Genomic DNA, 22666 nt, shown 5'->3' on the forward strand with positions numbered 1-22666 from the left:
GATATCCCGTCCCCAGAACCTGAGACCTGGGAAGCTGTTTACGGTGTCTCAAATCAGCTCAGCAAAAAGGCCCCAGGTCAAGGCGCACACCAAAAAGGGGTGTGGGAGAAGGACCCCCCACATTCCTGCCCAGCCCTGAGGCTGGCTACAGAGCCCCCGGACTCAGAGTGAGGGGGTGCAAGGCTTTATTGGCTCAGGCATGTGGCATCGGTGTGGCTCTCAGCTGCTCCTGGGATCTGCCTCATCTGTCTTCTCTCAGTGTGTCTACAGGAACCTGTGAGTCTGTTTCAGCTGCTTTGCTCCCTCCACGCTCTTCTTCCATTAGGGCCCATCCTCTGTGGCAGAGTCCACTCATGACGTTGAAGGGGTCCACCTGAGGAAGAAGGGGTTGGGATGACCGCATCTCACTCTGGGCCACAAAGGCTGTCCCACGGGAGAGAAAACAGGCCTGTGATTGTATGCCAGCCCTGTCGGGGGAAGGGGCTTCTCCATCCGTGGTTAGATGGCTTCGAAGGGCTGATAGGTCTGATGGCTGCGGTTGGGCAGGCTGTGGCTCTGGTGGTGGTTTGGGTGGCTTGGATGATCCTGGTGGCCATGGTGACCATGGCCATGGAAGGTGTGTGTGTGGTTCATACCAGCGACAGTGGTTTCCCGCTGCGCGAGGAAATTGCTCTTCAGCTTTATCTCCACCTCCTGGAGGGCCTTCAGCTCCTCTTGGTTGAGGTCCTTGGACTCCAGGTGGCCTGAGTTCCGGTACACCATGGCCCGCTGCAACATGGAGTTGGCCAGCTGGCGTCCCTTGGTGTCAAGCTCCTTAGTACTAGCAGCCACGGCGGCCCACGTGGCCTCATCTGTGGATGAGGACTCCTTGTGGGTCTCTCTGACCACTGAGTACGCAGGCACCTTCTGCTTGTTGGCGAAGGGCTCCCTCAAGGCGGGGGTCTCCATGTGAACCGTGGTGCCGGCCTCTCGGTTGACAGTCTCAGGCTGGGGGGCGGGGGCGCTGCCGGGGGCTGGGGTCCAGGGTAGTGATTTGCCATTCACAGCTTCTCGTCGGAAAGGCGGCTAAAGTGGGATTTGATCCAGTTCTCATTCTGCGCTCTGTGGCATTCTTGTGGCTCATGCTCCTCTTGTGGAGACACAGAGGCTATCTTCCTCCTCCTACTCCTCTTCCGAAGCCACAGCATGAGGCTTCCACCTCCGATTAAGAGGACCGTCCCCAGCACCACCTTGCATGATGGTTGCTGGATGAGCTCCAAGAAGTTCTCCAGGACCCTAGCCAGGCAGGCAGAGCTAAGAGTGCACTGGGAGGGGGGGAGCCCGGATGGTATGTTTCATGCTTGAAAGGGCAGGCTCCCTGTGGGTGTCTGGCAGGCAGGCCCACCGCTGCACCCTTCCTAGGATACGCCTCCCGCCTCAGCAATGAACCCCATTATGAGGTTCATTGGTTGGGGGGGGGGCCAGGGGGAGAAGGCTACAGCATCCCTCATGTCGACCCGGCAGGCATTGTCTGAGGCCCAGGTTCTGTCTCCCACCCTGACGGCTATCCCCAAGGTCAGTGGAAGGGCAGCTTCCCCAACTCTGAGTCCCTTCTGTCTGCTGCTTGTGACCCATTCTGCAACTCAGTCCTTCTTATCTTCCAGCCTTTGGTTTCTCTCCTTTGCTATCCAGTGGTTCCCAGCAGGCAGAGGCTTCTAGATCAGCGGTTCTCAACCTGTGGGTCGCGACCCCTTTGGCAGTCGAACGACCCTTTCACAGGGATCGCCTAAGACCATCCTGCGTAACAGATATTTACATGACGATTCATAACAGTAGCAACATTACAGTTATGAAGTAGCAACGAAAATAATTTTATGGTTGGGTCACAACATGAGGAACTGTATTTAAAGGGCCAGAAGGTTGAGAACCGCTGTTCTAGATCAAGCTGTTCGTGGTTGGAGGACACCCTTGGTTAGGCTGGCATCCAGTCCTGGCCACCTGAGGCGGCATCTCTCTCCATCCAGGACCCATATCTGCTGCCAGCGCATTCCATCCCCACTTGAAGCCCCCAGCCCCGTTATGGAGCAGGGTCCAGAAGGAAAAGGGGTCCAGCAAGGAGCTCATTCTAGAATAACATGAGGTCACAAATGGGGGAGGGGAAGACAGCAGGCTGAGAAGGCAGAGCAGATAGGACAAGAGCAGTCACCGGGTCCCAGATCCCTGGGGCCATTTCAGGATGCAGCTGCTACATCTTGTCTTGGTGATGCACCTGCAAACCCAGAATATACCACCACCCCCGACCCACCCCGTACATGGGCACAGTGCAGGTGTGAGCCTGTGGGCCAGCCTGCCAGGCTCTCCAAAGGCACAGACAACTGACAGGCTGGCCCACATCCCAAATTATATCCAGGGCCTCGGGGTGCAAGCGGGTCTGGGCCGCTCTATTTTCCCACCCAGAGGCAGCTAACACATTTTTTTTAAATGAAATGTTAAAATAGGATTGTAAAAATTGTGAGATTTTAAACAGAATATTTTATTTAATGCAGTAATGGCTTCAATATACACCAAAATATTCTCTCTTATCACAAGAAAAGATGGTCTAGTCCACATACTAAGGGAAGAAGACACAGCTTAAAGTTCTATGGGAACACTAACTCCCGTCTGGCTGGAGTAGCTCTGTGGTCGTCCAATGACCTCGTTTGGAAATAACAATTCAAAGTTCATCTCTGAGGTGGTTTGTGGGAGTGAGTTCAGGATCAGATGGCCCCTCGGCAACAACTCCACCCTCCAGTCTCTAGTTGTAACTTGTATTTAAAAAGAATACTCTTTATTCAAATAGCCAGTACAAATTAACAATGAAAACATAAAGAGCCACACTAGTCCATCATAGTATAATAACGATGTATGGTATCAGATGGCATTAGATTCATCGGGATGATCACTTTGTAAGTTATGTGAGTGTTTAATCACTAGTTGAAACCTGCAAGTAGTATAATTTGTCCGTCAACTGTAATAGAAAAATTAAAAAATATTAAAAAAAAAGCTACAGGGTTTCAGGCCATGCCTTCCAGAACAATCTCTAGCTGTTCACTGATTCATCAAGGGCAGGCTCCCCGCTTTGGGGGGGCCTTCATCTTGGCACAGGGGGGCTGGCAATGAGAATGATGGTTCTCCCCTCTGCCCCTGAGTGTTGAGCTGCAAAGCAGGGCCAGGATTAGGCAAGAGAAACGCCGATTTCACAGCGAAAGTGGCCCACTGCTCCTTTCCTGGGCATCGGTCTGTGTCCTGGGACCAGTGACAGGACCCTATGGTTCTATGTTCCTTGTGCTAGGGCCTCCTGTTTGAGCTCTTTGGGAGAAACGCGTTGAACCCGGTGGCTCAATTCCCATCGAAAATGAGGAAACTCTCCAAGGTCGCTGTTAACGGGTGGAACCAGGATGCTTACCCAGTCTCCTCACTCCAGATGCTGGCTCTTTCCACACAGCCCACTGCCCCTCCCCCATCTTGTGTTGGGGGGAAGAGAGAGGGGAGGTGGGAGCAGGCTCCTGGGTGGGTTGCATGGGAGATGGACTAATGCCTGCCACGTCCACGGCAGCCTATGCTCCTGGGCACTGCCCTGCCCTCTGCAGGAGTCGGGGGGAGGGTTCAAAGAACCTGGGGGTCTCTGTGGTTCTCTGGGTGGTAGGGAGACACCAGACCCAAAGTCCACCCTCCGCACCCCCTGTGCTCAGGTGTCCTGGAACCTAGAAGGTAAAGCAGAACCTTCTCTCCTCTTAGGGATGTAAGGAGCTTCTTTCTTTGCTTCAAGAGAACCAGGCCTCAGCTTCAGGCCCCCATGACCTGAGTCCCAGCAGAAATTTACTTAGTGTTTGTGTCACAACTCAAAGTGGGCGTCCACAGCGCATTCACTGTCCTCTAAGGAAAGATCCCATCACCTCAGACCAAGACATGAATGGGGTCTCAGGCCAGCAGTCACTGTCCCAAAGCGGCTTTGCCCACAGTCCCGTGCTGTCATCCTCACAATCATTATCCTTGGACTCAGTACCTTCCAAGTCTCGCTCTGCCGCTTGCAGCATGCTCTCACTTGCATTCTCTCGGATTTTTCTCCCTACCGTCCTATGAGATGGGCATTATTACTCCCATGTGTCAGATGGGGGACTGAGGTTTAGGGAGACTAGCTCACAGCTACATCAGTAATCATGTAATCGCTACTTCAGTTTCAGATCAGGCAGACCTGTGATTTGAAACTCGAGTCCATGTTCTTAATTGCTCCACACACCGCCTCAGCCGGACCCACTCCATTCCCAAAGCCGGTGCTGAACAGACGCTGCTGCAATCGTCTGGCCTAGCAACTCAGCGGTCAGTGCAGCGGAGTGCAACTCAGTATGGCTGTGCAGTCCGACCTGGGTTCAAATCCCAGCTCAGCCACGCACCAGTAAGTCTAACTTCATTTATTGTGATTGTGGCTGTGCTGTATGTCGAGTGCCACTAATATAATCTGGTCCCTGGCCTCAGAGAGGGGAGACCCATGTGCATAGGGGAAATGAGTCAGAGAATCCAGAACAGGAATTAATTTTGCCAAGGGAGGCTTTACCCAGAAGAGAGAGTGCAAACAAGGCTTTGAGCGGGGTGAGCCTGCTGGCTGGGCTGCCACTGGACACCTGGCTGCCCTCACACTTGCACAGGGTGCCAGGTTAACAAGGACTTTCACACCCATTATCTCGTCTGATCCTCATCATAATGCTGAGAGCTAAGATGGCGCATTAGCAGTTTACAGCTGTGGGAACTGAGGCAGCAGGGATTCAGTCGGGGTCTCAGGCCGGCAGGGAGCTTCCCACCTGACTCTGTGCCTCTCCCGTAGTAAAACGAGCCCAGGGCACTGCACTGCACTGCTCCTGAGCAGCTTGCCAGGCCTGGTGCCTCCCTCTGGTTTCTGGCTGAAGAGACCAGGCCATTCACGTCTCCCCCGAGCCCCACCGTGGACAGGCCCACTTACCTTTGAAGGGGAAGGTGCCCAGTTTCTGCAGATTCTCCTCCAGTTTCCCGTAGTCCACCTCCGAGGTGGCAGTGAAGGGGGTGGTCAGAGGGGGATAGATGCCCGCGATGTCCACCTTCCTCCCCTCCCCTGAGGCCCGGCCCCCCACATTTCTAGACAAGCCCCTGCTCAACCCCTGCCTCACAGAGGACCAGACCCGGGGGCCCAGCATCTCCGCAGGAAGCCTGAGGCCCAGCTCGTCTCTGTCCCGACGGGAGGCTGAGTTTGGACCCCTTCCGACCCCTGTTAATGATCAATGTGTTAGTTAAAAATTTGCTGCCCCTGACTTGTCAGCCCTGGGGCAGGCTGGGCCGGGTGTCCCCAGGGTCGAAGGCTAGGCCTATAGGTCGGGGGGGGGGGGTGCTCCTCTTGCTGGGGAGCACCTGGAGGAAGGCCACAACTCAATGTCCCTTGCCAGATGGAGGACGGGTTCCTGGGGTCCCGACACTAAAGAGTGTTTCTAGTGAGGCCTGAGTCCTCCTCCCACAGTTCCCAGCTCAAAGCCAGGAGCCCCGCCACCTTTTGCTTGGCAGTTCCGTGTTGGCCGAGTAGTCGATTGGCTGAGTCCTGTGGGAGGCGTGGCAGATCTGGGTGATCCACAGCCCCTTGGCTGCCCCCCTTCCCAGCCAGACTCCTCCTCCTGTTAAGGCTGCCACCTGACAGGCCTGTGCTGGCCACACACAGCCCCATGGGACTGCAGTCACAAGGAGGGGTGGTCTAGGACGAGTGCATGGGGAAGCTGATCCACGCTGGGACTTGGGAAGAGGGGTGACAGGGCGAAAGCCAGGAGAGGAGGAAATGCAGCAGGGCTGGCTCAGGGACTAGGGGAAGGGATAAGGCTGGAGTTAAGACAGCCCCCCTTCCCCAGCCCATTCTTGCATTCCTAAATATGCCAGGCACAGACAGAAACAACATCACACATAGCAAAAGGACATTTTTTATTGCGGCAGCTTGTGGGCGCTCCTGGGTCTTCCACGGAGGAATGGCTCAGGTCTGGGGGCCGTACAGGCATTTACTGGGCTGGCACAGGCTGGGGGGTCTCCCGCCCACTCTCCGCAGCCCCCTCCAGCCCGTTCTGCTCTGACCCCGGCTCAGGGTGCTCCAGAGCATTCCGGGTGTCAGCTTGCCACAGCTTCACCAGATCCGTGGGAGTCTTTCCTGCCTGGGGGACCAAGAGGAGATCACTATTTGGAAGTCTGTACCAGGAGGTGCCCTCATCTATACCAGTGGTTCCCAGCAGGGAGCAGTTGGCAGTGCCTGGAGACCTTTTGCTCATCACAATGGCGGGGGGGGGGGTGTTAGTAGGTGGGGAGTGGGTACTACTGGCATCTTGAGTAGCGGTCAGGGATGCTGCTTAAGCACCCTGCAGTGCACAGGCGGCCGAGCCCCGAATAGCAATAATGCTGAGGTTGAGATGTCCTCGCCCTCCCCCTCCCCCTATCTCCCTGGCTTTCCCGTAGCCCCTTAGCTTTCTTGATTGGGGGGCGGGGGGCATTCTCCTCCGTTCTGTGGTTGCTCTGAATCCCAAAGAAGAGCTTGGACAAGGGGACATGGGATGCTAAGAGCACTCAAGGACCACCAGAAACCAGCATGGTGTGCCAGGAACAGGCACGCCAACCGAGGGCTTAGGTTCTTCCTGCTCTGACCCTCCATGATTTGGGCCTCCCTGGCGGGGGGCGGCGGGGGAGAGGATAGTAGGACCCCCTTTGGTCTATTGTGGGGTCCTTTGGGAAGTCCCCTAACTGCCCTCCAGGCTGTTTCTCTGCACCTGCCCTCTGGAGATAGACAAGCATAGAGACTTGGGAAGCTGGCTGGGCCTGCAGTCCCCGGGGTCCCAGAGAGACTCTCCGATGTGAGAGCTCCAAGGGCAGGCAGGCTGAGTCTTGTTCGGTTCCGTTTCCTCTGACCGCCCAGCACAGGGCCTGGGTGTGCCGTGCACACTGATGACTGAATCAGGAAAGGAGTGAACTTACCAGGTTCGTGGCCATCATGTCAGCCCCATGCAGGAGCAGCAGTTTGATGATTTTGTAGCGGTTGAGCCTCACGGCGTCATGCAGGGCACTGTCCCCTTCCTAGAGCCAGTGTGACACTCATCAGAGCCCATATTGGCATGGGGGAGCCCGCAGGCTGCCTGCACCCCTATGGTGGGGCTGGGCAGGGGAGAACCCAGACACTCACTCTGTCTTTGGCATTGATGTCCTGGCCCAGGGACAGGAAGTGCTCCACAATCTCCACGTGCCCTGTTCGAACCGCCACATGCAGGGGGGTGCTCAGCAACTAAGTAGGGAGGAAGCAGGAGCCATTGGCTGAAGGGGCCTGGCCTGTGTGGCTTTGGGAAGGGGGTTGTCTTAACTCCAGCCTTATTCCTCCCCCAGGTCCTTGTGCCAGGGCCTGCGCCCTGGAGGGGCAAGGAATGCTACAGTTCTCACCATCCTACCCAATGGCCTAGCTTTGAAGCTTTACATGCCACCTTCTCCGGGAAGCCTTCCATGATTCCCCCCTTACTCAGCTATGAGCAACTGCTCACTCCTCTGCCCTTCTCTTAGTAATTGTAATAGATGTCATTTATTGAGAGATGACTATGTGATGGGCATGGCAAAAGCTTATCAAACATTATACATGTTTAACAAGTAATTAATTTACATTCATTTTCCCATCTAATGTACATAAGAACCCTGCAAGACATTTTACAGAGGAGCAACAGGCTCAGAGGTTATCACTCGCTCAGGGTCACATACAAAGAATAAATTTTAAAAAGGTGGATGAATAAATGAATGAATGGATGGATGGATGGATGGATGAATAATGGACAGGTGGATAGACAGAAGGAGGATGAAGGATTGCATGGATGAATAAATCCTGTATCTTTTGGATGGTCCCAAAGTCCCCAGGACAGTGAATCTCTTCCCCCTCCCTCTCCTCTGCTCTTCCTGCTCCAGTCCCCAGATGATGGTTGCCAAGGGCCTTCATTTGATGGAAATGGTCCATCCCTGGGCTCTGCAGCCACTCTGGAAACCAGACTTGTTCACTGCGTTTCCGCCCTTTGCTTCCCACTCCCGCCCACAGCCACCCCAATACCTGTGAGCATTATTGCCTCACCTTATCTCTCATATTGGTGTCTGCTCCTCGGCTTTGCAGGAGTTTCACCACCTCCAAGTGGCCCCCGCGGCAGGCCCAATGCATGGCTGTGCAGTCCAGCTAGAAGGGAAGGATGGGACCTAACTGCAGAGCTTCAGAGAAGAAAGTGCCCTGGGGGACAGGGCCCCAGCCCAAAGGGCAGGGAGATACCCAGGAGAAGGGTACAGGGAAGGGATGGGGCAGTCCAGTGCCTGGGCGATGGATCAAGCAGAACCTAAGAACCCTGGGGACCCATCTAGTCCAAGACAGATTTGCTGAGGAGGAGATGGGGCCTGCCCAAGGTCATGCAACCCACTGAAGGTGGGGCTCGGCCCCTGAGGCAGCCTGTCTGTGCCCCAGGTTGGCACACAGAGAGGGAGTCTAGGCCCACCTCCTGCCTCCTACCCAATACCTGCCCTCGCGCTCACCCGATCCTGAAAGTCCACAGTGGCCCCGCTCTCCAGCAGTTTCTCCAGGATCTCCATGTGGCCCTCCAGGGAAGCTCGGTGTAGTGCTGTCCTGCGGAACTGTCCCCACAGAGGCCGTCAGGGCCTGACGTCCGGCCTGGGCCTGAGCCTGTCTCCCACACAAGCTGAGGCTGAGGCCTTCCCCCGGCTTGATAATGGCCCTTGTGTTGGGTCCCCATATCGTCCATGTTTGCCAGCTCCTCATGCTCTGTCCAGATTCCCTTATGCCCTGCAGACTCCGTCCTTCTCACTGCCCCCAGCACATCAAGCCCGGCCTTCGCACGGGCTCTTCCCTGTGCCAGCGTGCCCATTTTGCCTCACTCCCTTGAGTGCTTAAAGAATCCTCGCTATTCCTTCAAGATGTAGCTCCGGTACCATCATCTTCTTGAAACCTCTAGGCCAGAACTGTCCAGGGGCCCAGGCAATCCTCCCGCATGAGGAGTGTTGGAAGGCCAGCTGAGGCTTGCTCGGCCCTGTTTCCCCGGAGTGCCTAGCCCAGGGCCAGGATGGGCAGGTGCACCCTGATTACTGAGACAAGGAGAGGATGAACTTCCTCCCTTCCCAATGCAGTTGGCTTTCTGCTTCAGTCTCTCGAAACATCTACTCTCAACCCTCATCTTTTCCTTTTTTGTACTCCCAGGACCTGAGGGAGGAGCTGCTCTGAGGGAGGCGATACTCAGATGGAACAAGAGGATTAAGACTCTGGAGTCTACAGAATAGAAAGGACATGTAGACTAAGCCCACAATGATGCAGGTTCATTAATTTGCTTAAAGTAAGAAAGAGGCTGTTTCAAGGAAACAAAAAAAGTATGGTCGGTGGTGGAAACGTTTTGAAAATAGTGTTGATGGTTGCACAGCATTATAAATGCAATCTATGCTGCTGAATTATACACTTAAAATGGCTAACATGGCATGGCCCATGTTACATATATTTTCTCACAATAAAATAAAAAAGTAAAAGAAGTATGATATACAGTACAAAAATATATCCTCGCATGAGTTTTATGGTTTTTTCATTCATTCAATAAATGCTTATCTAAGCACTATTATTCCATTTGATCCGTGTAATGTGCTCTGAGGGAAGCAGGCTGTGTTACAGAGGAGGAAACTGAGGCACGGAGGGGTGAGGGGCCTAACTACAGGCCACATCGCCAGGGAGAGGCACTCTTTTTATTTGATCCCATTCCTCTTTCTTCCCTAAAGAGCCACGTGACATTTGGCACTCTGGATGGGGTCCGCGTGGAAAAGGGCCTAAGGATTTAGATAAATTCCTGTGTGAGAAGGACCATCCCAAATCTTCTGAGGACACCCCTCCCAAAGGACGCCCAATGCCTGTTCTCAAATAGGCCCACAAGTGGGAAGGGTGGGGTGGCCACTCTGAAAGGGAGTCAGGCGCAGGTGAAGGGGTCGGTGAGAGCATCACCTGATCGCAGGTGTCCGGGGAGCCCCCATCGGCCAGAAACTTCTCGATGACCTTCATTTTCCCTTCCACGGCAGCTTAAAAAAAACGTCTGAGGGCGGAAATGCCATCACCCAGGGCCGCCCCGCAGTGCTCCTGGCCCTCCCGGGCTCCCCTGCCCACACAGGTGTGCTCCCCGGAGCTTACGATCTCCTCGGGCTCTGGAGGCGGCTCCTGGGCGACCAGGGCAGCCCGCTTCTTCTGCTTCCGTTTTTTCCGCAGCTCGATGAGGTTCTGGATCCCACCCACCTCGATGATCTCCCGTCGCAGGTCTAAGGATGTCTTGCGCACACGCTCCTGGCCCTGCGTGGGGATGGCCCGTCAACCCCCAGGCCGGGGGCGTGGGGACCCCTGTGCTAAGCTGGAGGGGGAGGGCTTTCAAGAGGGAAAGAATCCAAGTGTAGCTCTCCTTCCGGGGAGCACAAAAGCAGATGAGACCCAGACCCAGGTGGCGCTGGTCAGCGGGCAAGGGAGGCTTGAGGGAGCTGCTGGGAAGGCTTCACGTGGTGGTGGTGGGGGGGGCGGGGAGCTGATGAAGAGGGACTCTCAGAGGCAATTCCTAGCCCAGGCCTTCAGAACAGAGTCCGAATCCACAGCCTCCCGCGCAATTCCACTCGTGTGTGACCATAAAAGTAATAGATGATTAACATTAAAAATATGCCCCGCAGGTGTGGCTCAGTTGGTTGAGCATCTTCCCGTGGATCAAGAGGTCCCAGGTTCAATTTCCGATCAGGGCACATGCCAGGCTTGCGGGCTGGATCCCCAGTAGGGGGTGTGCAGGAGGCAGCGGATCGATGTTTCTCTCTCATTGATGTTTCTATCTCTCCCTCTCTCCCTTCCTCTCTCTAAAAATCAATCAAAACATTTATAAAAATAAAAATAATACAGAAACATAAAGGTTTTGAAGAGAAAGCCCTTCTCTCCCAGAGGTAACCTCCCGTGGCTCAGTCAATGCCCTTTCAGACCCACCTCCTATGGCGTCATCCTGCACACAGTGTCTGGAAACTGGGTTTTCTCTCATCAGCAAGGAGATCTCTCCTGTCAGCACGCACAGCCTCCCTCCGCCCCTTAATGCCTGCAGGGTGCCTGTCATATGGTTCTCCCTCCTCTGGGCTCCCCCGGGGTCTGTATGTGTGCAGATTCTGACTCAGCACGCCCAGGGTGGGGTGTTGACATGCATGCTGCATTGCTAATAGGGGGTTCAAGGACCCAGGAGCAGCAAGGCCAGAACTGCCTGGCTTGTCTCCTGAGCACAGACACTGGCTTCTCCTCCCACTTACCTTAACCTTTTGCAGGGCCAGATTCGCAGCCCCGTGGTGCTTCTCATCCTCCAGCACCAGCATGTCCATGGGCTGCTTCTGGTGGGCGGTTCCACGGAGTTTCTGATGAGCCAAGGACAAGACCTGCTCCAGGGCCTGTCTGCAGAGCCCGGGAGGAGGTGGCCTCTCCCCTAACCACTCCGAGGATACGCTCCGAAGACCTTCTCCTGTGTGGCCTCAGGCCCTTCCTTTGCCCACCCCTGACTGGTCCTGGAGGCCCCTGGCAGGAGCAGGGCTCCTGGAGAGACCCATCCAAAAAAGGGGGCCAGTTGTAGTTCCCCACCTCAACCCCAAACCCAAACCCAACCCCAAGTCCAGCTCTGACTCCTGCCCAATGATAGCCCCCAGTCCCCAGCCAAACAACATTAAAAGCGATTGAAATGAATTTTCATGAAACTAAATACTAGCTGTACCGGTTAATAATGCGGATTTTTTTTTCCAATAGATGGAGTTACACATATGTTGATATATATGTGATTTGATATGTAAAGACCAATTACAAGCATTATTGGATGAAGATGCATGTCATACTCAAAAAAAAACTTGCAGAAAGATTAAATGTTGCTCAGCAAATAATTTCCAATCATTTACAAGCAATGGGAAAGATTTTAAAGGGAGGATTTATTGAAAAAAATCCACATTATTAACCAGTACACCTAGTATATTAACTTTTTCAAGCACTGAGATTACTTTTAAAAAATTTTATGCCATAAAAATTTACTTTGATGAAACAATGTGATGAGAGATGAGAGTTATTTTTTAAATGGCTTACTTGGCAATATAAAAAATTTGCAAATCTATGTCCGATACTAACTTTTTCCCCTCAGATTTTACTGATTCATGAAATCCTAAAGTATAGAAACTGTTGCTCTTAGGGAACCTAAGGGATGAGAGCCAAAAGTCCCCGGCTTTCAGCTTGAAGTGGACTCTAGTAACCTTATTCTCACTGTAAAAATACAGGTGAAACCCCTTCCCAGTCTCCTCTCCATTTGTAGCTCTGACCTACCTGCCTGGGCTACTTCCTCCTTCTCTCTTCAAGGAAGGCTCTCTGTGAACAGCTGGCCCCCATCTCTGAGGTTCCAGCGCACCGGGAACATTCGCCCAGGCAGGAGGGTGCTGGCCGAGATGGCAGCTTGGGAGGAATGGCCACCCTTTTAGAGCTCTCACTGAGTCCTGGTGTTACACTTTCCAAGGGTGGATCTGATTTCCCAAGTCTCTATTTTGGAGGTCCTGTTCTCCACGGGCTTCTCCCTTCCATGTCAGACTTGTGTGGTTTGACGTATCCCCAGTGCTGGCCTCTCCTCAAACACTGCCTCCTCTCCCGGGGCCAAGGGATGCCCTCAGGCTACAGCTACTCCTGCGTGTGGGAGTCTGGCTGGGATCCGCATGGAGCAGCCAGAGCGTGGGCTTGGATCCTAATCATCTTGGTATCCCCTGCACCTGTGACAGGGCCTAACACATGGTAGGTACTCAGTGAATGTTGGAACCTTTTTTCTGCCAAGGGCCATTTGGATATTTATGACATCATTCGTGGGCCATACAAAATTATCTACTTAAAAATTAGCCTGCTTGCCGTAACCGGTTTGGCTCAGTGGATAGAGCCTCGGCCTGAGGATTGAAGGGTCCCAGTTCGATTTCAGTCAAGGGCATGTACCTTGGTTGCAGGCACATCCCCAGGAGGGAGTGTGCAGGAGGCAGCTGATCGATGTTTCTCTCTCATCGATGTTTCTAACTCTCTATCCCTCTCCCTTCCTCTCTCTCTCTAAAAAAATAAATAAATAAATTAGCCTGCTCTATTTGGTCAAACATTTAATTAACTCACCCCTAATGCCTTGGCAGAGCCAGACCAAATGATTTCATGGGCCATATATGGCCCGTGGGCCAGACATTCCCCATTCCTGGTTTAGAGAAGAAATGAATGCACGAGTGAATGGATGGTTGCAGGTGGGCTCAGCATTTCTGTCCACCCATCAGTCCTCAGTGATGACCTGACCCAGTAAGTGTCCCACAACGGAGCCTCATTCCCTGGGCTGGTCTCCAGGAACTTTTTCCCCTCCCACCCCAAGAAGGGGGCACAGACTGGTCAGAGGCTCTTCTCTGAGGACCCTGCTGGGCTTGGGCTGGTGGGAACAACTGGGGACGCTAATGTTCATCCATGTCTTACCCAGACTCTATGGCCCCTAGCTTCAGATTAGTCTTTGTGGGCTGGCATGCAGCAGGGACTCAATAAATGCTATTGCCTTGGATGCTAGTGGGTGAAGCACAACTCCCACTTTACTTCATAGATGGCTGTGCAGATTGAATGGGAGAATGCCTGTACAATACTTAGCCTAGTAGCCAGCATTTGCTAAGCTACTAGACTCCAGGGAAGGCTGGCTCTGCGGGCACCCAGTGTCCTGAGAGCCCTGCTGCTATATTTGTTGCATGAATGAATGGACGAGGACTGCTCCATGTCCCTTTGATTAATGCCTCTGCATCCAGCATTCCAAAAACGGCACAGTGGCATGACTCACCTGCCTGGCGCTGATGGACAAGCCTTGGGAGAGTGAGAAATAGCATTCCTGGACTTCCAGGGATGCCCCAGCCAAGACTCAGCAGGCTTGGTCCAAACTCTTCACTTACAAGACTGCCTTCCCTTCCCTAGGCCTCATCTCTTCTTCCACGGGTGTCCTGATCCTCCCTCATCCTCACCCCATTCGTCACTCTTCTTTTTTTGAATGGAGTCTACCTCTAGGCTGACTTGTCTTCTCCCTCCCATTCCTGTTAGGGCCAGTCTTCCCTCCTCCAACAAGTCCTTCTTAGGGCTTTCAGAGTTGCCTTCCTAAAATAGGTCAAATAGCACCACCCTCACTCATCAACATTTAGTGGCTCCCCATTGCCCACAGAATACGTATCTTTCACATGTCCCTCTCTGGTTTTTGTCCTGCTTCCCTTCCCAGCCTTAGCCCCTGCTACCAGAATTTCTAATAACAGTCATCCTTTCACTGATCTAAACTTTAGTACCTGTCTTTTCCTCAGCCTGGAATACCCTGCTCTCCACTCACCATTCTTGAAGGCCCAGCTCAAATGCCATCCTGTCCACAGAGAAGTCCTTGAGGGCCCACAGTTGGAATGACTCATCCACCCTTTGTGCTCCTTCACTTCTTTCTGATTTAACACCTCTATTCCACCACTCCCTCACTCTGCTTTCTTAGTAGACTATGCACCTGACAGGTGTTGGCTTAAAGCAGTGGTTCTCAACCTTCCTAATGCCGCGACCCTTTAATACAGTTCCTCATGTTGTGGTGACCCCCAACCATAAAATTATTTTCATTGCTACTTCATAACTGTAATGTTGCTACTGTTATGAATCGTAAATATCTGATATGCAGGATGTATTTTCATTGCTACAAATTGAACATAATTAAAGCACAGTGATTAATCACAAAAACAATATGTAATTATATATGTGCTTCCCGATGGTCTTAGGCGACCCCTGTGAAAGGGTCCTTCGACCCCCAAAGGGGTCTCGACCCACAGGTTGAGAACCGCTGGCTTAAAGGAATGCAGGTTGGTAAAAAGGAGGCAGGGACTGGCCTTACAGTTCCTCTCAGTCCTCACAGCACTTCTGCATTCAGCAGAGCAGACTCTAGGTCTAGTTTAAATAAAGTGAAAAGCAGGACAAGCTGGCACGCTCCTCTCCCATTTCTTTATTCCAGAGAAAATGCAGTTGCCCAGAGCCCCATGCTCCCACGGCCTCTCCACGTGTGGCTGGCAGTCCTGGGGAACCCATGCTTCCTTTCTCCTTCTGCTCCGTCTTTGTTCTTCTTCAGTGACCAAACCTGGAGTTCCTCCTGTCTGTCTCCCACCCAGAAACTGGGGGATCTCAGGGGCCCACATTCCCACACCCCCAGGCAGCTTCCTAGCTGTCTCATTCTGTGCAGCCTGGCTTATCTCAAGGCCCAGGTGCATGGGCAGTGTCTCGGGGAGCCCAGCTTGGCTCACTCACCCACTGTCCCTCAGTTCTTAGGGCTGAGGCCTCAGTCTCCCACCAGCAGCCCTCTCCACCAGGAGACCCTTTGGATGGAATGGAGCCCTAGGGACACCTGTCCTCCTTCCACCACAGGCGTGGCAGCCAGCCTCTTCCTTCCCTTGACAGCAGAGCTGGATCTCCTCAGAACCCCCCTGGGCACCCATACCTCTGCCCATACCTCATTCTCCTCCTCCTGTGCCAGCCGCTCCTCAATAAGCGCTGTGGCGCTCTGTAGCGCCTCGGAGCCCGCCATGGTGCTGTCCATGCCCGCTTCTGCAGGCCAAAGAGCCACGGGGGCTTTATAGACCAGGGCACCCCCCCCCCTTTGCTGGGCGCCTTTGCCATGAGCTCACCAGCTCAATTCTCCACCTGTCCCCCCGCTCCCCGGCCCCCGTCACCTTCACCCCGGGTAGCCGGAGAGAGCAGGGGAGAGGCAAGGACAGTTGCCCCCCACATCCCCTAGCCTATTAGAGCCGGAGGGCACAGCACCCGGAGAGCAGGGGCTGCAGGAAGGAGCCTGCCCAGCTTTTGCCATGAGTGCTTAGGCACAGCTGGTCCTTAGCCAGGGCAGCTGGGCTGCAGGAAGGGCCCACTGGCTGCCTCTAGCCCTGATGGCAGTGCCACCTGCTGGACGCCTGAAAACTGTGCCCAGCCAGGGCTAATCAGGGGGCCTGAAAGCCAAAGTGGGGACATCCCCCAAGACCGTCCCATGTCCTGCATACAGGCCCTGCTGGCTCTGGAAAGGGGCAGGTGCTCCCTCCCAGCTGAAGTGCCCGGTGGCTGGTGGGTGTCAGGGCGGCTGCCTCCCGCTTTGTGCACAGTTCATGCAGGCCTTTGCGTCTCTGGGGTCCCACAGCGCCCCCTAGCAGAGCATCCCTGCATTTGGCTTTATGTCCATTCGTTCCTGATCTGTCTGTTTCAGGGGCCTCTGCAGGAGGTATAGGGTCTTCCTTCAATAGGAGTCTCAAGAAGCCAGTGGAAGGGCCAGAGTACATTGCCAAGCTCAGATGACGACACCAGCTCGGACTGATCGTCCTTTTCTCCTGTTTCCCTGTCAGGCCTCCCTGACTGGGGACAGCCATGCTCACTGAGAAAGAAAAATACCCCCAACTGGAGAAGCAGCAGGCCTGTACTTGCTCGGCCCCGTTTAACTGCCAGTGAACCAGGGACACCACGGCTCTGCGGTTCTGTAACATTTGCGTGGCCTGTCCTTAGCGAGACCACCTTCTCCAAGACTGCCCTCTCCGCGTACATGCACACTTTCCCCCAGGGAAGCACAGGACAGCTCCCTTTTTTCTCTGGTCTCCTTGCTGGCAAGCCAACACATGCTCTAAGTTTGTCAGAAATTTTGCTTTAACATCAGCAAGTGAGCAGTGTCTCCAGGATCTGCACACACCTTAGTCCTGAGGGTCTGGCTCAGGGGCTGGAGCCAGAAGCCAGCACCCGCCTGCTGCAGGAACAGACCAGCAGGGAACTACCACCGCCTTCCTGAGATGCCGCCTTCTTCACATCTGTTAGCCCATTTACTCCTCCCAGCAACTGAGGGAGGAGACAGGGCAGGTGGTATCACATCCACTTGAAAGACAAGCAAAGTGGATTCAGAGGTTAAGCGGCTTTTCCTGAAGACCCCTAAGAACACAGGGCCCAGACACTAGGGTTCAAAGCCTGCTCCATTGTACTCTCTGCTGCACCCAGAGCAGCTGGGAGGCCGGGCACCCACCTTCCCCCACACCAGAACCGGTTCCCAGGCTCCACAGAGCTGCAGGGGAACCCAAAGTCATAGCCAGGCAAGAGAGAAAGAAGGAGCAAAAGGCTTTATTGATAAATATGCAGATATGTCTGTACACAGGGACCTGCTGCGGGGCCATGACTGGCTGCAGGCACCCCATGTTTGGGTTACAGCCAGGAGATGGCCCTGGGCAGACCCCTGCCACAGCAGCCCAGCTGTCCGGCCAACCGCCTCGTCTCTGCCAATTGTGCTGGGGGCAGGGAGAGGCAAAGGTTGGCCTCAGGCTCCCACCTCCTGGGGCTCATGAGCAGTCCCCTCCCCTCCAGGGCACTGGCATTGTGCCCAGGGCAGAGTCAGGGGGGAGGGGGAGGAGAGGGAGACAGCAGCTGCTTCAGACCCTGAGCAGAAAACCGAGTGAGCACAGCTGGAAGCACCAGATGACAGATCTGGGCTTCAGGGGCCTCCAGCTGGCCCTCATGGCTCAAACCTGCTGTGGAGACAGGCAGGGTGGGGGGCCCCAGTTTTCCTTTTCTCTGACAAGGTTGGCAAGGCCTGTGTGGCAGCACTGCTTCCTGGGTGCTGGGCACTGGTGGCCCACGGTGCCCTGGGAGGCAGGGTCCCTTTACGGCTCGCCCAGCAGCCAAACAGCAGGGAGGCACCCCTGAAGAAAACATCAGCACTCGAAGGCAGCAGCAGGGAGGGGCCTGGTGCTCCAGCCCGGGGCCTCTCAGCCCCGCAGAGGCCCTCCCTGGCCTCTCTGCCCAGGGGTCCGTAGGCTCCTCAGTCCTGGGGTGGTGGGGGCTGGTTGATGATGACCTGGATGACAAAATCTTTCTGGATCTTGGTTTCCTGGAGCCGCGTGCGGTCTGTGAGCAGCTTCCCAGAGAAGAACCAGCGCTGCCAGGACGGCTCGATGCCCTCCTGGGCGTGCAGCTGCCTCTTGAGCTGCCCCACTGTGTCGGGCAGGCTGGCGCTGAGCCTCACGTCCTTGCCCGTGGAGAGGCGCACCTTCAGCGGGAACTCACGACGCACGCTGGGTGTGGGCTCTGGGGGCTCCACACTCTCCTCCTCAGTGTGTTCCAGCAGCAGGTTCACGGGTGGCGACAGGCAGTAGATGGGCAGCTGGTAGCGATTGCCCAGCTCATCGTAGCATTCACAGAGAGTGCCTGTGGGAAAGACAGAGCTATCAGAGTCTGCTTGGGGGCTGACTTATATCCCCACAGAAAATCCCTATGTTAAAGTTCTAAACCCAATGTATTTGGAAATAGGGGCCTATATGAGAGTAATTAAAGTGCAATGAGATCATTTGGGTGGGATCCTGATCTGGCAGAATTAGTGTCATGATAAGAGACACAAGAATGCTCCCGCCCTCTCTCTACCATGTAAGGACAATGCAAGCAGGCGGCCATCTACCAGCCAGGCAGAGAGCTCTTGCCTAAAACTGATTCCAGCTGGCACCTTGGTCTTGAGCTTCCCAGCCTCAAGAACTGTGAGAAATAAATTTGTTGTTTAATAAGCCATCCAGTCTGTGGTATTTTGTTATAGCAGGCCAAGCAGACTAATACGCCTGTCATGGCCACCCAGAGTCCCAAGCCCGCCCTTCAGTCATGTGTTCCTGGGTGAGCTTGGAGGAGCTCCAGGTAGAGTCAGGAAGACCTGGGCTGGCATTCTGTCTCTACCAGATACTGGTTTGTACAACCCTGGAAAATTATTTAATTTTCCATTTGTTTATTCAACAACATTGCTGAGCATATGTGCTGGGTGCTGGGTGTATAAGAATGAATGAAACAGCACAGGCCCTGCTCTTCATGTCTTGACTTGGGTGGTGTGGGGTGTTATACCTAATGAGCCTCAATTTCCTTGCTTGTACAATGTACTGCATGTAGAAATATATTTACTATGCCCTAAGCACCTACTAAGTGCTAGGACTATACTAAATGATGTTAGGGTAGCTCACTGAATCCTAACAACTGGCCTATGAAGTAGATATCCCCATTAAAGTCACTGAGGCTTTAAATTCGAGAAGCTCCTAGCTCAAGGTCACAAAGCAGGGGAACACTCATGTTAAACCTAGGTCTAAGACTCTATAGAGTTCTACCATTACCCCCTCTTTACACAGTCCCACAGGCTGTTATGAATGTAAATGAGGTATCTAGTTCAGTGCTCAGCACGTAAGTACCCAACAGAAGGTTGGTCCCTTAGGTGTTCTGGGATCTCAAAGCGCCTGAGTAATCCTTAGCCTGCTCTCATCACACTGCTTTGAGGTTTGCTGGTGCCTTTCCACTCCCTCACTGGGCAAACAGGGACTGTGTCTCATTTTTCTTTGTGCCCTCACTCCTGGTCCTGCTCATAGGCCTGCTGAATGAACAAGTGGATAGCCACACCCGCCACCCACCAGCTTGGATAGCAATTCCTAGTGCGGCTGACCACAGACTCTCCTCCACCATAAACAGCAATAATGGCCCCGCCTCCAGCGGGGACCAAGCCCCAACCCTGCCGCTCACCATGTGGCAGGGTGATGCTGGCTCCATCCAGGATGGCCTGAGCCAGCTCATGGTCATTGGCCTCAGCTGCATAGGCGGCAGCCTTGAGGGCGTCCCAGATCTCCTTGCGGCCCTCGAAAGCAGGTGCTGTGTCCCAGAACTCATCCCGCTTGCTCCGCAGCTGCCCGTCCGTCATGGGGTAGTCGCTCTTCCACTTCAGCCGCTCCTTCTTCAGGGGCTCATTGCGTCCTAGGCAGGACAGAGAGGGAGGCTCAGCACCTCTAAAGCCAGGGCTGCCCAGCCCCCTCATGCCCAGGCCAGGACCAGGACCCACTGCCCAGCCCACCCTACCCCATTGCAGTGGCTCCTAAGTATTTAGTCTTTGGACCTATCCTTGGAGTCAGGGAAGAGTCTGGAAACTGCACGCACCAAACCTGGGGACGTACAGTACTTCTATCAGCAAGCATATACTGTTCTTACTGTTGTTACTGCTGTTATGTAACTGATTATAAGGTAGTACATATTCAGTATTTTTTCAATCTAGAAAGAATACAGATGTGTAAAAATAATAACTGCCACCATTTATAGAGCCAGCTTGTGCCAGACCAAAGGCTAGGCACGTTAGACCAGCGGTCGCCAGCTGGTGGTCCGCAGACCACTGATGGTCTGTGAGGTACGAAAGGTTGGTGACCGCTGCTTTAGACCCATTATTCACTTGATCCTCAAAATAACCCAACGGCGAGGAAACTAACACCCAGAGAGGTTGTTGTCTGTCTAAGGCCACCAGGTACCAATTAACACAAGACTTTCTGACTCCACGGCCACGCTTTGACTATGCCTACTCCATTCTGCCATTGCAGAAAAAGATTCCTCAAGAATTCCACCATTCAGAAATGTTGACATCTGGACATATTTCCATCCAGCTTCCTTTTCTCCATTTTTCTCAATATAGTTGAGTTCATATTATTAAATATTTTATATTCTTTGTTATACATAGGATTTAAAATGTTCTCTTGGCAATATATAACTTTCTGTTTATTTCACATTTATATTACTGTCAATGTACTAGTTGTACCAGTTAATAATGCGGATTCTTTCACTAAATGGAGTTACACATATATTGATATATATGCAATTTTATATGTATGCTATTTTGTTGTATTAACAACAAGCTTCAAAACTTCATATGTCAAATTTGCTGAAGGTGTTAACATCATAGATATTTTTACACTTAAAAATGTCGAATTTCGTGCCAAAAAAAGAGCACTTGCAGGAAGTTATAATTCATTACTTTATTTTGAAGAAAAGTGCTGCTGAATACTTCGGGAAGCTTATGGTGACCACGCTCCATCTCAAGATACTTGTGAACGCTGGTTTAAATGCTTTAAAAGTAATGATTTCGATGCGAAAGACAAAGAATGTCCAGGTCAACCGAAAAAGTTTGAAGGCCAACAATTACAAGCATTATTGGATGAAGATGCGTGTCAAACTTAAAAACAACTTGCAGAAAGATTAAACGTTACTCAGCAAACAATTGCCGATCGTTTACAAGCAATGGGAAAGATTTTAAAGGAAGGAAAATGGGTGCCACATCAACTGAAGGAAAGACAAATAAATGGAAAACCGAAAGGCATCAGTAAAATGTTGCTTCAACGGCACGAAAGAAAGCCTTAGCAGCACTTCAAAACATACGAAGAAGGGGAAAATTGGGTCTCTGAATGGTTTGCCTCAAAACAAGAAAAGTTCTATTGGGACGGTGTCCACAAATTACCTGAAAGATGGGGGAAGTGTGTAGCTAGCGATGGACATTACTTCGAATAAAGCACTTTTGATGTTTCTCTTGAAATTATCGTGTTTTCTTTGATTACAAAATCCGATATTAACCAGTACACCTAGCATACTCCCATGATTTAAATTATAAACAATTTTAATGACTTGTTATTCATGTTCCACCAAATGTCCTCAGGTGAGGATTAATAAAGTACTTGTCTCCCACTCTAAGTCGGATCCTGCATGAGAGAGACTGGACTAGAGCTGGGGGCTACCGCTAGGCTATCCCCACTGGCCAGGGCAGAAAAGGGGGGCTCTTCTGGGGAAGAGAATGACTTTCACTGTCTACCAACTGTGTGAAAGAACCCCATGTAAGCACTTTATTTATGTACATTATCCCATTTCATCCTTGCTATTGCCTCAGGTGGCAGGTGTTATTGCTATTTCACAGATGATGGGACAGGCGGAGAGATTAAATGACTTGCCCGAGGTCACACAGTCAGTGACAGAGAGAGGGTTTCACCTCAGGTTAGACTGAATCCACAAAGGTCGGTTTGCGGATACCTTTGCAGGCAGAAAACGCTCCAACCAACTTTTAATTTAAAGTGTCCCTGGGTTAGCAGAAGGAAATGCAAATCTTCTTTCTAGAAAAACAGCCTCAAACCAGGCCTCAAATAATTCCAGAGATAAAGTTCCAAGGAAAAGAAATAATAAGGTCACAGTTTATTGGGGTTTTTTAAAAAATCAAAACATACAAGGAAACAAGGCAATATGAGACAGAGCCAGCACAAATAGCAAACAGAAGAATCAGACTCAAAAAATTTCAGATATGGGATTTATCAAACACAGATTATGAAATACTGAGATTAAGAAATAAGAGACTCTTGAAAATATGAACAGGGAAAAGGAGTTTATAAAGAATGACCAAGCAGGAATTAAAAGAACTATATAGACTTCTAGAAATGAAAAATATAGTAACTGAAACTTTCTTTTTTAATCCTCACCCAATTAAATTGTCTTTTAGTGAGAGAGGAAAGAGAAGAGAGAGAGAGGAGAGAGAGGAGAGAGAGAGAGAGAGAAAGAGAGAGAGAGAGAGAGAGAGAAAGGGAGAGGGAGAGAGGAAAACATTGATCAGTTGTCTCCCACATTCACCCTGATTGGGGATCAAACCCACACCTTTTGGTGTACAGGATGATGCTCCAACCAACTTAGCCACCCCAGTCAGGGCAAGTCCCTGGCATTGTTTGATAACCTACCTCCCGAGAGAGGAGAGGCCTGGGCAGTACACCCCACCCC

General features: G+C 52.4%; 4 protein-coding genes across 4 annotated transcripts in view; all 4 read right to left on the reverse strand.

Moving 5' to 3' along the window:
• Positions 1-5526, reverse strand: part of HOGA1 (4-hydroxy-2-oxoglutarate aldolase 1) — a 21224-nt gene extending 15698 nt beyond the window's left edge. Inside the window, exon 1 of the mRNA XM_006756587.2 lies at positions 4976-5526. Coding sequence (XP_006756650.1) covers positions 4976-5186 — 211 coding nt within the window. The 5' untranslated portion in view covers positions 5187-5526. The remainder of the gene's footprint in view (positions 1-4975) is intronic.
• On the reverse strand, positions 391-1742 carry LOC102759260 (chromosome unknown open reading frame, human C10orf62). The gene is given in 2 exon segments (XM_015559368.1): positions 391-1014; positions 1017-1742. Coding segments are annotated over 2 exon segments (687 nt in total). The 5' UTR covers positions 1188-1742; the 3' UTR covers positions 391-498.
• A 409-nt stretch (positions 5527-5935) lies between the features above and the next one.
• On the reverse strand, positions 5936-15748 carry ANKRD2 (ankyrin repeat domain 2). Its single transcript, XM_006756594.2, is given in 10 exon segments — positions 5936-6176; positions 6988-7086; positions 7193-7291; positions 8114-8212; positions 8560-8658; positions 10022-10109; positions 10191-10360; positions 11338-11439; positions 15567-15706; positions 15709-15748. Coding segments are annotated over 10 exon segments (1071 nt in total). The 5' UTR covers positions 15734-15748; the 3' UTR covers positions 5936-6026.
• A 1435-nt stretch (positions 15749-17183) lies between these two features.
• The window catches only part of UBTD1 (ubiquitin domain containing 1), a 77830-nt gene continuing 72347 nt past the window's right edge, over positions 17184-22666 (reverse strand). Inside the window, exons 5-6 of the mRNA XM_006756606.2 lie at positions 19622-19849; positions 17184-18283 (exon numbers count right to left, since the gene is read on the reverse strand). Coding sequence (XP_006756669.1) covers positions 17898-18283; positions 19622-19849 — 614 coding nt within the window. The 3' untranslated portion in view covers positions 17184-17897. The remainder of the gene's footprint in view (positions 18284-19621; positions 19850-22666) is intronic.

This window comes from Myotis davidii, unplaced genomic scaffold (assembly GCF_000327345.1).
Source record: "Myotis davidii unplaced genomic scaffold, ASM32734v1 scaffold332, whole genome shotgun sequence".
NCBI classification, from domain to species: Eukaryota; Metazoa; Chordata; class Mammalia; order Chiroptera; family Vespertilionidae; genus Myotis; species Myotis davidii.